Below are 17,812 nucleotides of genomic sequence, written 5' to 3'. Positions count from 1 at the left end.
AGGTAAATTCAATGCCTCACAGCCAAAAGGTATTTATACTCTATGCCTTCAGGTTCTTTATTATAATTTGTACTCTTAACAGAGTGTTGACATAAATAATAATGATGAGAACCACACAGTTGCCACTGCTTGTTGAATCTTAACAATATATTAGGCACTATATATTAACTCAGTTGATCATCACAAGAGCTCATTTTAAAGAAGAGGAAACAGGCTTAGAGGCATTAATTGTCCAGTGTCACCCAGCTGGTAACTGGCAAGGCTGGGAATATGAATCCAAGGCCACAAGACAATAACATTATACTTACACTCTTCTAGTAATTGACTTACCAAATTATTTCAGTCAAGAACACTTAAGAAATAAGACCAAGAAAATTTAGCTTTATATAACTGGCCCAGATCATCTTAATAGAATTTTTGTTTCCAGCAATACATTTTTTATTTCTGAGTTTTTCTTATAATCTACAGCAGCGGTTTTCATACTGAGTTTTACAAAACAGTTTTCAGAGAAAATCATGGGTTCCACAGACGTTTGACTGAAATTTCATTTTAAAACACAAAAACTGTAATAAAAATTAATCTGCACACTCAAATGTGCCATTTATGTAACTGTAATATTTTGAAGAGCATGAGAGTGATAACTCTTGCCTCTGGCTTTGTTTTCATGTGTATCTTAGAATAAAGTTTCTCTGGCCATCCTGTACATAAAAGAACCCTCTACTATGCATCACTGATTAGAAAAGCTGTAGCTCTACACTGGTCTTTTAAAAGAATCCATATCTGCTTACTGAAAGAAGTGCAAGTGGATTGACCATCACAGCACATATGTGACAAGTACTTAAATAAAAACAGCAGTAAGAATGAGGAACATGTGCTCAGCACATGCTTTCAGCATGGCAGAATACTCACTTGGGTAGTAACAAGTAAATGAGTAACATGTCTTGATGGAAAAATTCTGTTGTAATTTTTTTTTAGTTTTAAAATGGAAGTGGATGAAACAAGATAGTGGTGACTCTTGGAACGGCACTGACTAGAAATAAAAGATCTGAGTGGACTTTGTGGTTTTGATCATGTTTGGTTTTCTCATCTGGTTGCTGGTTACATGGATGTGTTCAGTATTTGAAAATTCATCAAGCTATGATGATAGGTGAATTATTCTACAAGTATATTATACTTCCATAGAAAAGTAGAAAAAAACATAAGAAATAAAATAAAACTAAAATGCAAACAGATGTTCAGAGTTGGCTAGTGATTTATCACTTCTATTGTTCTTTTTTTCCAAGTCTCTGGGTTGGTTTAGTTGACCATACTGGTCAACTGAGACTTGCAAAAAAGCAAGTTGAAAAGTTCCCATTTGCACTTGTTTATCTGGTAAACCAAGAAAATGTTCATATTATACAACAAAAACAAAATATACAAACATATTGGAAGTCTGATGATATAAGAATGCAACAAATATCTAGAACTTTTAATTTTAAGAATTTCAAAAGACCATTACTACTCTCACTAACTTTATAAGTAAATGTCACATACGTAAACATTTATATTTATACTGATAAAATACATTTTTATCTATATAGAGGTATTACCTAAGATTCCATTTGGAGGTAAGAGTTCCACTGCTTTAAAAAAAGTTTGAAAAGGCACTATCTTAAAGGTCTTTACAACCTTTAGTCAAGTCTAGATGGTCCTAGACATTTCAGAATTTTAGGATGTGATCTAGCTTTTGCCTACACAGAGGAAACTATGGAAAAGCACAAGACCAAAGTCTCAATTCTCTGACGCATGGCAAATTTAACGGAATACTCTGGGGGTGGGGAGGGCCCAGAAAATGAGTCAATATTCATCTACAGTACTATACTTGTAACAACAGCATTCATTCATTTATTAACAAGTATATATCTTAAAACACACTTTACTCAGCCTACTAGTATTATGTGTCACAATTAGCAAGTTCAGATTAAGTTGTTAAATATAGTAGAAAATATGAGATTGAAAATTTTATTGTTGATACAGTCCACCAAAACTGAATCAAGAATAAATAGATAATCTGATCAGACCAATCACTAGAACTGAAGTAAAATTTGTAATAAAAAAAAATCCCTGCAAACAAAAGTCCAGGACTGGATGTCTTCACTGGGGAATTCTACCAAACATACAAAAAAGGACTTATACTGATCCTTCTCAAGATCTTCTAAAAGACTGAAGAGGAGGAAACACTCCCATAGTCATTCTATGATGCCACCATCACTGATTCCAAAACCAGACAAAGACACTACCAAAAAAGAAAATTAGAGGCCAGTATCTTTGATGAATATAGATGCGAAAATCCTCAACAAAATATTAGCAAACCGAATCCAACAATACATAAAAAGGATCAGATACCATGACCAAGTTGGATTCACCCCAGGGTCACAAGGATGGTTCAACATATGCAAATCAAGCAATGTGATACACCACATCAACAAAAGAAAAGACAAATGATATGATCATCTCAATTGCTGCAGAAAAAGCATTTGATAAAATTCAACATCCATTCAGGATAAAAACTATCACCAAAGCGGGTACAGAGGGAACATATCTCAACATAATAAAAGCTATTTATGACAAACCCACAGCCAACATAATACTCAACAGTGAAAAGCTGAAAGCCTTCCCATTGAAATCTGAAAAAGATAAGGATGCTCACTCTCACCTCTTCTATTCAACATAGTTTTGGAAGTCCTAGCCACATCAATCAGACAAGAAAAAGAAACAAAAGGGATTCAAATTGGAAGGAAAGAGGTAAAACTGTCATTACAGGCAGATGACATGATACTCTATATAGAAAACCCTAAAGACCCCACACCAAAACTATTAGAATTAATAAATGAATTCAGCAAGGTAGCAGCATACAAGATTAGTATACAGAAATCTGTTGCATTTCTTTACACTAACAATGAAATATCAGAAAGAGAAAAAGAAAAAACAATCCGTTTTAAAAATGCATTAAAAAAATACCTAGGAATAAATCTTACCAAGGAGGTGAAAGACTTATATGCTGAGAACTACAAAACATTGAAGAAGGAAATTAAAGATGATTCAAAGAAATGGAAAGCTATCCCATGTTCTTGGACTGGAAGAAATAATACTGTTAAAATGACCATACTACTGAAAGCAATTTACACATTTAATGTGATCCCTATCAAATTACCCACAACATTTTCACAGAACTAGAACAAATAATCCTAAAATTTATATGGAAACACAACAGGCTCAGAGTTGCCAAAGCAAATCTGATGAAAAAAAAATTGAAGGCATACCTTCCAGACTTCAGACAATACTACAAAGCTACAGTAATCAAAACAACATGGTATTGGCATAAAAACAGACATATGGCTCAGTGGAACAGAACAAAGAGCCCAGAAATAAATCCACACACCTATGTTCAATTAATCTTCAACAAAGGAGGCAAGAATATACAATGGAGAAAAAAACAGTCTCTTCAGCAAGTGGTATTGGGAAAGCTGGACAGCCTCATGTAAATCAATGAAGTTAGAATACACCCTCACACCATACACAAAAATAAACTCAAAATGGCTTAAAGACTTATAAATATAAGACATGACACCTTAAAACTCCTAGAAGAGAACATAGGCAAAACATTCTCTGATATAAATCATAGCAATGTTTTTTCTCAGGTCAGGCTCTCAAGGCAAAAGAAATAAAAGCAAAAATAAGCAAATGGGACCAAATCAAACTTATAAGCTTTTGTACACAAAGGAAACCATAAACAAAACTAAAAGCAACCCACAGAATGGGAGAAAATATTTGCAAATGATGCAACTGACAAGGGCTTAATTTCCACAATATACAAACAGCTCATACAGCTCAATATCAAAAAAACAAACAACACAATCAAAAATGGGCAGAAGACCTAAACAGACATTTCTCCGAAGAAGCCATACAGATGGCCAAAAGGCACATGAAAAGATGCACAATATTGCTAATTATTAGAGAAAGGCAAGTCAAAACTAAAATGAGGTATCACCTCACACCAGCAAGAATGGCCATCATCAAAAAGCCTACAAATAATAAGTGCTGGAGAGGGTGTGGAGAAAAGGGAACCCTCCTACACTGTTGGTGGGAATGTAAGCTGGTCCAGCCACTGTGGAGAACAGCAGAGAGGTTGCTTAAAAAACTAAAAATAGAGTTACCATATGATCCAGCAATCCCATTCCTGGGCATATATCTGGAAAAGATGAAAACTCTAACTCAAAAAGACACATGCACCCCAATGTTCATAGCAGCACTACTTACAATAGTCAAAACATGGAAGCAACCTAAGTGTCCATCAACAGATGAATGGATAAAGAAGATGTATACACACACACACACACACACAATGGAATACTACTCAGCCACAAAAAAGAATAAAATAACGTCATTTGCAGCAGTATAGATGAAATTAGAGATTATCATACTAAGTGAATTAAGTCACAAAGAGAAGACAAGTACCATATGATACCACTTATATGCAGAATCTAAAAAACTGATACAAATGAACTTATTAACAAAACAGAAACAGACTCACAGACATAGAAAATAAACTTTTGGTTACCAAATGGGAAAGGGGGGAGAGGGATAAATTAGGAGTTTGGGATTAACACATACACACTACTGTACGTAAAACAGACAAACAACGAGGACCTTCTGTATAGCACAGGGAACTATATTCAATATCTTGTAATAACCTATAATGGAAACGAATCTGAAAAAGTTATATATACACATACACACACACACACATAATTGAATCACTGCTGTATTCAGTGAATAAAGCAGTGACACAACACAGCACTGTAAATCAACTATACTTCAATAAAAAATGTAAAATTTTATTGATATAACTATGACATATATTATTATATATCACATACATTTCCCTAGAAATGAAGTAAATTAGTCATAGAATATTACATATTTAGAGAACAGCTAGTTTGTCCCTCTTACCTGTTCCTGTCATTTCATTATCAGTCATATCTGGCAGTGCTTCTGGCTTAGTTGTCGCTCTCTCCTGGTCATCAAGGTTGACCTCTGCAACAGAGTCTAATGAATCAAGCAGCACTACTGGAATAACATAAAAAAAAAAAAAATTAGGAATATAGAGAAGCTTGTATGGCTCCATTAACAAAATATTTAAATCATATGCAATCTGTATAAAAACAAATATAAATGTTTACATATAAAGAATACATAATCATAGATCTAAAACAAGCATGATTTTCTTCTTATATACAACAAAGTAGGCTTACATCAACACATATCTATGCTTATATACAAGTCTAATTTATGTTTCTATGTAAAAGGCAAGAGGCCTGCAAAAAATAACAAAAAAAATTATTTTTTCCTCCAATCTTATTGACGTATAATCGCCAATCAAAAATTGTATATATTTGAGATCTATGACTTGTTGATTTGATAAACATATACATTGTGAAATAATCATCAAAATCAAGATAATTAACACATCCATTTACCCTTTTTTGTGTATGTGGTGAGAACACCTAAGATCTCCCCTCAGCAAGTTTCAAGTAGTATACAACATTAACTATAGTCACATTGTCGTGCATTAGACCTCGCACATTGCTGTGCATTATTTACCTCGCATAACTGAAACTTTGTACCCCTTAACCAACATCTTCCTATATCCCCCAACCTCAGCCTCTGGTAACCAACATTCTACTCTGTTTCTAGGAGATTGACATTTTTAGATTCCACATATGTGAGAATATGCAGTATGTCTTTCTTCACGTGGCTTATATCACTTAATGTAAATGTCCTCCACATTCATCCATGTTGTTGCAAATAGCAGGATTTCCTTCTTTTTTAAAAGCAAAGTATTATGCATGTAAATACATATACATATTACATATACATGTGTAATATTATATATACTACATCTTCTTTATTCATTCATCTGTTGGTGGACATTTAGGTTGTATCCATACCTTGGCTACTGTGAATAATGCTGCAATAAACATGGGAGTACAGATATCTCTTCCAGATATATATCCAGAAGTGGGATTCTGAATAATAAGGTAGTTCCACTTTTAATTTTTTTCAGGAACTTCTATAATGTTTTCCATAAAGGCTGTGCCAATTTACATCCCTACCAACAGGGCACTAGAGTTCCCTCTTCTCCACATCCTCGCCAAAACTTATTTTTTCCTCTTTCTGATAACAGTCATTCTAACAGGTGTGAGGTGATATCTCATTGTGGTTTTGATCTGCATTTCCCCGATGATTAGTGAACTTCAGTATCTTTTCATACACCTGTTTGCCCATTTATATATCTTCTTTTGAGAAATGTCTATCTGGGTCCTCTGCTCACTTTTAATTTTTTGTTGTTGTTGTTACTGAGTTGCATGAGTTTTTTGCATATTTTGGATATTAACCCTTTACCAGATACATGGTTTACAAATATTCTGTCCCACTTTATAGGTTGCCTTTTCACTCTGTTGTTTCCCTTGCTATGCAGAAGCTTTTTTTAGTTTAACGTAATACCATTTATCTATTTTTGCTTTTGTTGTCTGTGCTTTTGGGGTCATATCCAAAAAATTATTGCCTAGTGCAACATCAAGAAGCTTTTTTCCTATGTTTTCTTCTCATAGTTTTGCAGTTTCTGGTCTTATATTTAAGTCTTTGATCCATTTTGAGTTGATTTTTGTATGTGGTGTGAGATAAGGATCCAATTTCATTCTTCTGCACGTGGATGCCTAGTTTTCTGAACACAATGTATTGAAGAGACTATCTTTCCTCATTGTATATTCTTGGCACCCTTGTTGAAGATCAGGTGACACAGATGCATGGATTTATTTCTGGGCTATTCTGTTTCATTGCTTTTGTTTTTGTTTCATTGGTTTTATGTGTCTGTTTTTATGCCAGTACCATACTGCTTTGGTTACTATAGCTTTGTAATACATTGTGAAATCAAGGAGTGTGATGCCTCCACGCTTTGCTCTTTCTCAAGTTTGCTTTGGCTATGTGAGGTCTTTTGTGGTTCCATACAAATTTTAGGATTGTTTTTTCTATTTCTGTGAAAAATATCATTGGAATTTGATAGGGATTTCACTGAATCTGTAGGTCACTTTGGGTACTATGAACGTTTTAACAGTATTAATTCTTCCAATCCATGAGCACAGAATATCTTTCCACTTATCTGTGTGTTCTTCAACTTCTTTCCTCAATGTTTTATAGTTTTAAGCATAATTTACCTCGTTGATAAAATTTATTCCTAAGTATTATATTCTTTTTGATGTCACTGTAAATAGAATTGCTCTTTTGTAGTTTTCCTGAGGAATATTTGTCTGGTTTTGGTATCAAGGTGATGCTGGCCTTACAGAATGAGTCTGGAAAAATTCCCTCTTCCTGTATTTTTTGTAACAGTTTAACAAGGACTGATATCAATACATCTTTGAATGTTTGGTACAATTTATCCATAAAGGCATGCTGGGCTTTTAAAAAATAAGTATTCTTAAGTACAACAGGAAGAATTTAAGGTAGGCATAAGGAACATATTATTGAGAAAATCTGTAAAGTTTAAATCATCAGAAAATATTTAAAAACAAAAATAGTAATTTATTCAGAATTATTTAGATATAATTCTGAACAGACCAATTTTTTGCCAATGAAAATTTATGAATATACATAATATTTACCATTAGCCAGCATGCCAGTTTTCTCTTCTTCCTAAATTAAAAAAAGAAAATAGTTACATGATTTGAAACTGAAGTTACACGAAATGACTGCAATGCAAAAGAATAACAAAATTTGAAAGCCAGTGCTTTACTCCACTATGAAAAGATCAAGAAACGTGCTTTCTAGATTTCTTTCATCACACTCATTCACTGACAATTCTATAAGACTAGAGAATGTAGCTGTGAGAGAACTTCTGGAAGTCTCTTCAGAACCTTGGTGATTACCAGCAATTAATTCAGGCCTTTATAAGCCTCGTTTAAAGTATCTCAATGCCACCTGTTCATCCACCTTGCTCAGAAATTCTCCTATTTTTCAAACTCCAAGATAACGTGGCTAGTTCACGTAAGATTTCTGCTATTATAATATCACCATTTTCCCTATTGATCAAAATTAATGATCAAATATAAGTTGCACTCATCATTTCATCTACATTTTGAGACAAAATCTTCAAAAAAGGCAGGCCATCAAATGGCAAGATAGTTGAAATTTGTCAAAATTATAGGTTCCCTTAGAGTAAGTTTTCTAATTGTGTCACCTATATTCTCCACTTGGATAGGCAGTGTATAGGATCCACCCATAAGAGCAGAGCTTTCATTCCTTCCTATTTTGACCCTTACTCAGACGGCTCTCTACTAGGCTTCCACACTTAGGTGGACACATTTTTATACAGGCTATACTTTCTTAATATACCAAACTATTGTGCCCTCTACTGACCTATTTATTTTTCCAGTAGAAATTACTGTAATACAAAGTATTGTAATTGCCATATTCCAAGTATGAATCCCATTAACTTTCTAAGCATAATTATCAGATCGCATTAACATTCATGTATTTCTAAGGTCATATTCTTTTCTCCCACAAACTGAGTGACATAATGATACCAAGGACAAAGTAGTAGGTAAATTAAAAAATAAGACTATTTCTTAATACCCAGAAAGTGATCCCTGCTTTTATTTAGAGTCTATGGTTTCATATATGTTCAAAACATCTAGTCCTAACACACAGGTGCAAAAGAGACTATCCAGATGAAAACCAATATAACAAATAGTAATTGTCCTACTGGTTACTATTAGGTAGCTTCAAGGATAAGTTCAGTCTGGTAGGCAATATGGAGTAGTACCCTTAGCCAGTCTTGGTAGCCAATTCTTGGTAAGAACTGAGAAACAAGAGAAGTAGAGTACAACAACACTTAATGTGAATGGAATAATTTAGTTTACAATCTTAGCCCAGTAAGTTTCAGACAGTAATGTCACTATTAGCATAAATACTGAGGCAGCTATGTATTGTACTTCACAAGGACAAGACCTACCAAAGAAAAGTATAGTTTAATATACCTGTTTAAAAATTAGATTTGAGATTTTAATGAAGTTTTCCATTTCTAAAGCTTAAGGAAACCTGCCAAAAGAAATCTTTCAGAAAATCATCAACTGCCATGTATTTCATTAAGATTTAAATTGACACCTGAGTTAAGAAAATGTCTGAGTATTAAGAGACCTATAACTTTCCAACAATGAGCTAGACTATAAAGAACTCTGTATTTTGAGCTCTTTATACAGCAACAGTCAGCTAAGGTGATGAAAGAAGTTTCAAACTGTCAAACATATAATTGATACATACCTGTTTAGGTACATTTATTTTTTCTGATTTGGAATTTTCTTTGGAATTAGTCTCTTCTTTAGGAGTCAAAGGTGCATCAATATCCTCCTCATCTTCAAAATCATCACTATAATTTTCTGGAGAAAATAGTTTTAAAAATACAAGGATCATACTGTCAAAAAAGTCAAATTCCACGAAAATATTACTGATTTCCAAAAGAAGTCTGCATATGAATAATTTATTTAAATGTTAACATAAAGATACCTTGAAGAACATACTTTTTTGGGCAAAGATTTAAAGAAAATTCAATTCGTAAGACTTGGGTTTTATTTTTGTACTTTCAAACAGTTATCAGTTTTACATTTTTAATATTTTGTGTAATTAACCAACTGAAAATTTCTAGAGCTGTTCAAGAAATTTTATCTTTAAAACAAACTTCAATTACTTGATTTTTTAAAGACAAAAATCTCAAAATTGTTTACTTATAAAAGGGAGCACTTCTGTGAAATCTTGACACTCTTAAACAAAAGGTTGGATTTTGCTTATTTTTTTTAAGTTGATTTTTTTTGTCTTTATAGGTATCTCTTCTGTAACCCTTAAGCAGTACTTATGAAAGGTCTATCTCTGACCCCTCCCTCGGGTAAATACTAGCCTTATATGACCTCCACTGTTTCTTAATCCTGGGCACTTCTCAGCTAAAGTCCCACATTATATCTCAATGGCTTTGTAGCAGAAGGGAAAGGTGTGTCCATGTTAATATGATGCCATCAGGCTACTTATGGCAAAGGTGGGCAGGGACTATCTGGTCAGGATCTCTTCATCAATTTTTAATTCGTTGTTTACAGCCCTTAAATCAAAGGACTGACTGAGATTTGTGGGCTATAGAAGAGGAATGGCCTTTTCAGAGTGGAACTGATCATTCATAATCTTATTTGTATTTCAAAAGTCAGATCACATTCAGAGACCGGATGGCCTGATGGGAGAAAGACTGCACGAGGTACAAGACAGTCTGCTTCTGGAATGGCCGTCCTTCAGTCTTCTCTTAGAAGAGAGGGGACAACTTGAACGTGATTAATAATGGAAGTCTGAAAATAATTAAGTTAAATAGAGATGCTTTCAGTGAGATCTACTTACAGAAACATCTCCATGTTAGTTCATAAGGAATACAATGGTGGAACAGCATGGGTATTGTGACTTAGGTAGATAAGCTAGGTGAGTTGGTTAACTACATCAATATCTACATTCTGAGGACGAGAAGCACACCTTTCCTTCTCTTCTATATGAGAAAGAACACTGCCTGGGATTTTCTAAATATCAGTAGACATAATTCAATTCACAAAACAGTTACTGAGAAATTACCTTGTATTAGACAAATTCTAGACGCTAGGACCAATATCAGATGATTAAGATCCTAATATTCTAGTGGGAATCACTGAATTTTAAGTACCTCAGTGATTAGTCTTTCTTAAGTAAAGATGATAAACAAGGAGAGAGGAGATAAGGGAGGGTATGACAATGAACTCAGACAACTACTTGGGATTTGGGAACTATCTGAAATCAATGGAGGGGGATGCAGCGTTTGTGTCACTGCAAAGAAGCAGTATAAGAAACAGTTCGGGTAGTGTGGCATAGTGCTTAGAGCATGACCAGGAGCCAGAAGACTTGGATTCAATTCCTGGTTCTACTGTTTTCAGCTGTAGAACCAAAAGCAGGTCACAAACCCTCTTTGCCTCATTTTTCCCATCTGTAAAGTAGGGATGATAATAGTATTTATTTCAGAGGGTTGCTGAGAAGATTAAGAGTTAAAGTGTTATCTAATATGTACTATATATTAGTGTTAGCCATTATGTTTAGCAGTAGTAATTATCTTTGTTAGTATTATTATAGCTTGTCTTGCACTTAAACTGAATTGAAAGTTAATAAAGACAAATATTATTTCTGATTAAGAAAAGTGCTAATCTAATGTGCATTTTTCAAAACTACATTTTGTTAGTTGCACTTACTAACTGAATAGTCTGTAGGCAAACACTATTGTCCAACATATAAAAGACCAACCTCCTCCTCAGGAATTTGTCATGATTAAACTAGGTTTGAAGCAAGAAGGAAATGCTACTGGTAGTCACAGAGAGAAATGAGACAGACAGGACAAGAAATAACAGGAAGGAAAACAGCGTATCAGAGATTTCTGAAAGAAACACCAAGGGAAATTAAGTTTATTTAAAAATGAAAGAATAAAACCCAATTGAAAAGGTGGTTCTCATATGAAAAATATCAGAGACAATAATATCCAGCTCTTTCATACTGTTTGGAAAACAATGAGAATATTAATTTTTATTGTTCTGACCTTTTGACAGGAAGATGTTACACATGTTATATGTTTCTACTCTTATATTCCATACCCTTGTAACTTTGAAAATATTATTTGCATAAATAGAAAATAGGTAAACAATCCTCAATGTAAAAGATCTAAAAGATACATTTTAGAGACATTTTTCATTCTCTGTTGGGAAATTTGGCTGCGAATTTTAATTTAAGTATGATGGAATCTAGAGGACTTTCTCCTCTACCATCTTGGATATCAAGGACTTTGTAAATAATAAGTAAAATGGACAAAATATATGAAACAATCGTTTTCAGACACTGGACAATCGACAGCACAAAAATATGATTCCTAAGAAAGATAACAAGTGAGCTAAGCCCTACGTTCACTAGAAGGTATGTACATCCTGGAGCGCTGAGCAGGGAGGGGGAGATCAGGACGGTCTCACTGTGTTAAGGATACAGAGATAAGAGTACAGAAAAGACAAGGTGATTAGAAGCTGCAGGGCAGTGATAAAGAGAGAAGGTACTGATGTAGAAATAGAGCACTAGAAATCTACATGGAGTAGATTTCTGAATCTTTCCTGGAGGTCTTTCCTGAATACTGAGTCATGTATGTGTGGCTGGAGCAGAGAATAACTGGGAAGCTGCAGGCTAGACAGACAATTCCCAGAGTTCGCACAGGGTAAGGAGATTCTGAAGCTCTAACCAGCTTAAGCGGAAAAAATCCTCGTTGTTCAGTAGGGGCATTCAGTGGAAATCTCAGGAGGGCTGTGCGTGAGTAGCAGGGTCAAACTCTGCTAGACTAAGTAAGGCTCCTCTTGACGTCTCCTAACAAAGCAGAAGAAAAGGCTTGAAAGGATCAAGCTATCTGCCAGAACAAAGCTCAATACTCCTTAAAAGAAGAAAACAAGATCCAGACTCTCAACAATGTAAAAAATCTATAATATATTCAACACTCAATTAAAAAATTACTAGAATTACAAGGAGGAAAAAGTGACCACAACTAGGAGAAGCAGCAGCCAACAGAAAGAGACCCAGAAATGAACGAATACTGGGATCAGCAGAATATGCTCAATGTTGGGGACTTGGAAACATACTAAAGAGATGAAAAAACAAATCCAAAAGAAACTTCTAGAGTAAAAGAAAAAAAGAATCATTCAATGAATTAACAAAACATTAAAGAAAAGAAGAAAAAAATCAGTGAACTTGAAGACACTGCAATAAAAACTGAAGCAGAGAGGAAAAAAAGGTTTAAAAAATGAAATAGTCTTAGTGACCTGTGGGACAAAATATAACTTTCTAACATACTTGTAATTAGGATCAGAAAGCAAGGGGTGGCAGAAATGATATTTGAATAATTAATGGCAAAAACATTTTTTGATTTTGATGGAAACTATAAATTCACAGATCAATTGATGCTGAACCAGCTCCAAACAGGATAAATACAAGAAAAGCACACCAAGATCATCCTCATCAAATTGCCGCAAAACTGGCCTAAAGAGAAAAATTTGAAAACAGAGGGAAAAGAAGACAACATATATACAAAATCACAATAACAGGAATTACCACTGACTGCTCATGAGAAATAATGTCAGAGGACAATAGAATGAAATCATTAAAGTGCTCAAAGAAATAAACACTACCTACAATTTTATATCAAGCAAAAGTGTTCTTCAAAAACAAAGGCAAAATATACTTTCAGATAAACAAAACCTCAGAGAAATTATTCCTAGTAGACCTGCACTGCAAGAAAAGTTAAGGAGGTTTTTCATGCTGAACAAAAATAATACTAGATAGAAACTCAAAGTAATACTAGATAGCAACTATTTGAAAGTTGCTAAGAGAAGAGGTCTTAAAAGTTCTCATCACAAGAAAAAATAATTTTTTTGTAATTATGTAAGGTGACAGATGTTAACTAGACTTATTATGGTGCTCATTTCACAATGTATAGGTATTGAATCATTATGCTGTACACCTGAAATTAATATAATGTTATATATATCGATTATATCTTAATTTTAAAATAAACTTTTAAAATTCATTTCAAAATAAAAAGTTAAAAAAAAAAAGAAACTCAAATCTATGCAAAGAAATACAAGTCATTGGGAATGGTAAATACATGGATAAATATAAATTTTTACATATGTATACTTTTTTTTACCTTCCTTAAAAATTTTTTTAAATGATAACAGATTGTTAAAAGCAATAATAATAATGATAATAATAATAATACTGCTGCACTGTGGGGTTTTTAAGATATGCAGAAGAAAAATGTATGCCAAAAATAGCAAAAAGGTTGGGGGGAGTTTACCGTTAAGATTCATGTAATGTGGTATAATGTTATTTGAAAGTAGACTCTAATAAGATAAAGGTGCATATTGTGAATCACAGGGCAACTAAGAAAAAAATACAGCAAAGAAGTACAACTAACAAGCCAAAAGAAGGGTTAAGATGGAATGGTATAAATACTCAATCCAATAAAATGTAGCACAAAAGCAATAACCAAAAAAAGATGGGAAGATTAAAAAAACAAATGGCGAAACAGTAAATAACCATACCAATTAATATATTTTTGCAAAGGGTAGAAACTTCAGTTAAAAGTCTGAGATTGTCAGATTGGATATAAAAGCAAAACTCAGCTATATGCTACCAAAAGAAAGCCATTTAAAATATAGAAACACAGACACATTAAAAGTCAAAAGATGGAAAAAGACACACCTCCCTCACCATGCTTTGGAGGTATTTGTCCTGACTGCACACATTCCCCTGGTCCTAGCACAAAAGTACTTTTTCTGTCTTCCAAATGGGTCCACTACCCACTCCCAACAAACGAAGCAGTCCTGCACTTACAACAATTTCTTAGTAGCTGCAATTGTGCTGTGGGCAACTCACTCTACCTGTTCAAGCTCTTTCCAAGATAATATGATTTTCCTTTTATTTTTCTCTTATCAATGTCTTTATTAAAAGCTATATTATCTTTTCAAATACTGTAAATTTTAGAACCAATGAAATTACCTGCCAGTTCTTCATGTTTTGATTCATCCTCATGTTTATCTTCAGTCAGTTCCACATTAGCTTGATTACTGGAAAAATATTTACTTAATTTACTATTACATGTTAATAATATATTACCATGCAATATTTTGTGTATATTTTTTAAAAACCTCTAACGTTACATACTTCTTCTCAAGTACTTTTGTTCTAGCAAAAGCTAAAAATTGGGAAGCTATGAGGGAAATGTTTTGAAAATAAAGGATCTAAGACTAATTGTAGCTGCCAAAGTAATACAAAGGGGAAAAAGTGCCATTTTCTTAATTTTATACACAAATATACACAATTTTATACATAAATATGTGCATTTACATGTCTCAGGGCCCAGCCAGCCTTTCTACGCTAAAGATTAGGAACTGACCACAAGCTGTAAGAATCAGTGAAGTCTATGTGGAGACCAGAAAAAAACTGCCAGAATCAGCATTTACATGCTAATAAGCAATTTCATCCTGAAATGGAAGCTGAAAGAGAGCCTTGAGCCAATAAATACTCAGCAAGGTGACAAGAGAGCTACTTTTAATTATATTGGCTATATTAGTTCATATACTGCCTTCCTTCAAACCAAAGAATCAGTTCTACCTTTTTCAGTCCCCCAACCATGTCTTTAGTGAGATTATTAGCAGATCCAAGAAACTATAAACTCTAATAACAGTAGCAGAAAATACCATTGCATACTCAATACACTACTGCACTCTGACTAGGTTGTTCTTGCGTAGAAATATCAGTAGTTAAGAATATCGTTAAGAACAAAGAAATGTTAAGAAATATTGCAAAGGGGCAAAAACTTGTGGCCAGCAAATCTGTGTATGTTTAAGCTGTGTCACTGTTAGGACAGGCAACCACCATGGGCCCTGAGGGTCCGTAGGTGTTCTTGCTGGGTATGCCAAGAACGCAAGGCACAGACCCTCCTTCCTAGGTCATTTCTCAGGGTTGTGTGCAGTGAGCAACTTTGAGAGACGAGGCAATGTTTCTGCCCCCAAATCAGGCTTGTTTCCACTTACTCTAAAGCAAAGATTCCCCAAGCTCAGTGACCCTCTCCTGTAAGGCAACCCATTGCACTGGCAAACAGCCATCATGGACGCCGTGAACCTTGTGGGTCATGGGAAACTAAGGCAAATAAACGTGACCCTCAGGTCCTGCTTTTGTGATGAGAAATAAAGTCCTGTTGTTTCTGACCCAGGAATCTTGTGTCTATTGTCAGCATTCATAAAACTGGCAGGCTGACTTGTTAGCCTGCAAGTAGGGTAAAAATCTCAGACCCTGCACAGTTCGTAAGGGTCACTGCTTTGTCCACTGTCTAAGAAAATAAGCATCTTGAGGAGACCAGGCACTGTAATGACCAGAGGCTGTGAGTCTCCTGACCCTTAATTTAAATATAGTTTGGTGTTCTTAAAATCTTAAAATTGTAATCTGGCTTCCATTTATGATTTAAAAAATTAAATGGAAAACTGAAACTGAGGAAATTAAAGATACCAGGTTTCACAGAAGTCTTGAGAATGCCAAAGGTCTACGGCACTTACAAGGCACCCGCTCAGTCAACTAGTAGAATTTCCAGGATAAATGAGGTCTCCTAATAATCATTAGGGTCAACCATACACAAAGGTAGGACACAAACTCTCTTACTGACTCTCTTATTGACCTTATCTCTGGAAAATCACTTAACAAATTACCTTCCTAGTTAGGTCTATTTGGCAATGTGCTATTCATTTCAAAAGTACCTCATGCATGAAATTTCAGACCTCTAGAGGCTCTCAAATACACATCAACATTTTCCAGCCCATATATATATATATATATACACACACACATATACATAAATCATATTCTACACACACACACGTTACCCCTGACCGAAATAATGAAGAGAAAATAGAATTAAAAATAAGATTTAAATTTTGCCTGTTATATATGTTTACCCCTTCAATTCCACGCATCTACCAGCCTTTCAAAAATACAGAAAGACACAAAAATCACTCAATGATTAGTTTATATTGTATTTACATTACCTATGTAAAGCTTTAAAATGTGTGGAGTCATTAGAATCCAATTCTTTATTTAATCTTGAGTAATCAATGGAAGATGTGAAGCCTTTCTCAAGCCTGGCAAAAAATTGCTCTTTTTCCTCTTGCTCTTCTAATGTGTCCAATCCCAATCCAAGAACGCTATGATTGAGCTCAGGAACTACTATCTCTAAATAGAAAGCACAAATATATTTCATTAACACATAGAATTTTGAAAAAATTAATTTTAATGATGCATTTATTGACATTACATAGTAAGACTTCAAAAAATTTGAAACATACTTCACTTAATCTCTTACTCAAATATAGCTTTATATTCATTATAATATGTAAGGCTATGAAGCTTCTCCAGAGGTATAATTCTAAACCTTCTAGGAAGATATTAAATCTGTCTACACGCTTCAGTAAAGGAGGCTCCAAGATAGTTATGAGTTAACTTTTCTAAAAATCCTGATTATAAGCATAGTAATTAACCTGTCAACGCACATCCATCACAATTCTTACCATTGGCCTCTAAGCTGTCAATACTTAAGATAGAGGTTCCACTGCTCTTAAGAAACTGAATCTTTTCAGCAGATTCCTCTTCTATTTCCATAATAGGCTGAGGATTCTTCTTTGTTTTCAAATAGCTTACATTTGTTCCAAGTAGTCCTGGGATGGGATTTAATATAGTTGGATATTTATGTTAAGAGAATTGTTTTGACTACTATGCCAACACAGTAGTACTGTTATACTAGCTTAGACTAGTTATACTGTTATATTAGTTATACTAGTAGACAGTAGCTATGAAATAAATCTGGTCTATGAAATAAAATTCCATCAGATCAAAAATTCACAAAACAAAAATTACAATTCTATTTGATTGCAGTGCATCTTATTAAGTGGAATATTTCAAAAACTTGCATAATGAGATGAGATTTTTTAAAAATTATTTTGAATCACAAGTACTTAATACAGTATACCATGCCACTTGGGGAAGTAATCCCAGGGCAGGAGTCAACGGTCAGACCATGCTCGTCTTCATAGGCTGGGGGTAGGGTTTTGCTCTTCATTCTAAAAGCACTAGAAAACACTGGAGAAGT

At 34.1% G+C, this 17,812-nt stretch overlaps 1 protein-coding gene across 4 annotated transcripts in view; it reads right to left on the bottom strand.

Annotated features, from left to right (window-relative positions):
• Positions 1-17,812, bottom strand: part of CEP162 (centrosomal protein 162) — a 221,251-nt gene that overhangs the window by 60,845 nt on the left and 142,594 nt on the right. For all 4 annotated transcript variants that reach the window (XM_082473929.1, XM_082473928.1, XM_082473930.1 and 1 more), the window contains 6 exons: positions 17,235-17,381; positions 16,716-16,899; positions 14,674-14,741; positions 9,358-9,473; positions 7,701-7,731; positions 4,993-5,109 (listed from right to left, as the gene is read on the bottom strand). In XM_082473929.1, the coding sequence (XP_082330055.1) occupies positions 4,993-5,109; positions 7,701-7,731; positions 9,358-9,473; positions 14,674-14,741; positions 16,716-16,899; positions 17,235-17,381 (663 nt within the window). The remainder of the gene's footprint in view (positions 1-4,992; positions 5,110-7,700; positions 7,732-9,357; positions 9,474-14,673; positions 14,742-16,715; positions 16,900-17,234; positions 17,382-17,812) is intronic.

The sequence above is a fragment of the Balaenoptera physalus genome, assembly GCF_965194825.1.
Source record: "Balaenoptera physalus genome assembly, chromosome: 9".
NCBI classification, from domain to species: domain Eukaryota; kingdom Metazoa; phylum Chordata; class Mammalia; order Artiodactyla; family Balaenopteridae; genus Balaenoptera; species Balaenoptera physalus.
This window is presented reverse-complemented; position numbering and strand designations above follow the sequence as displayed.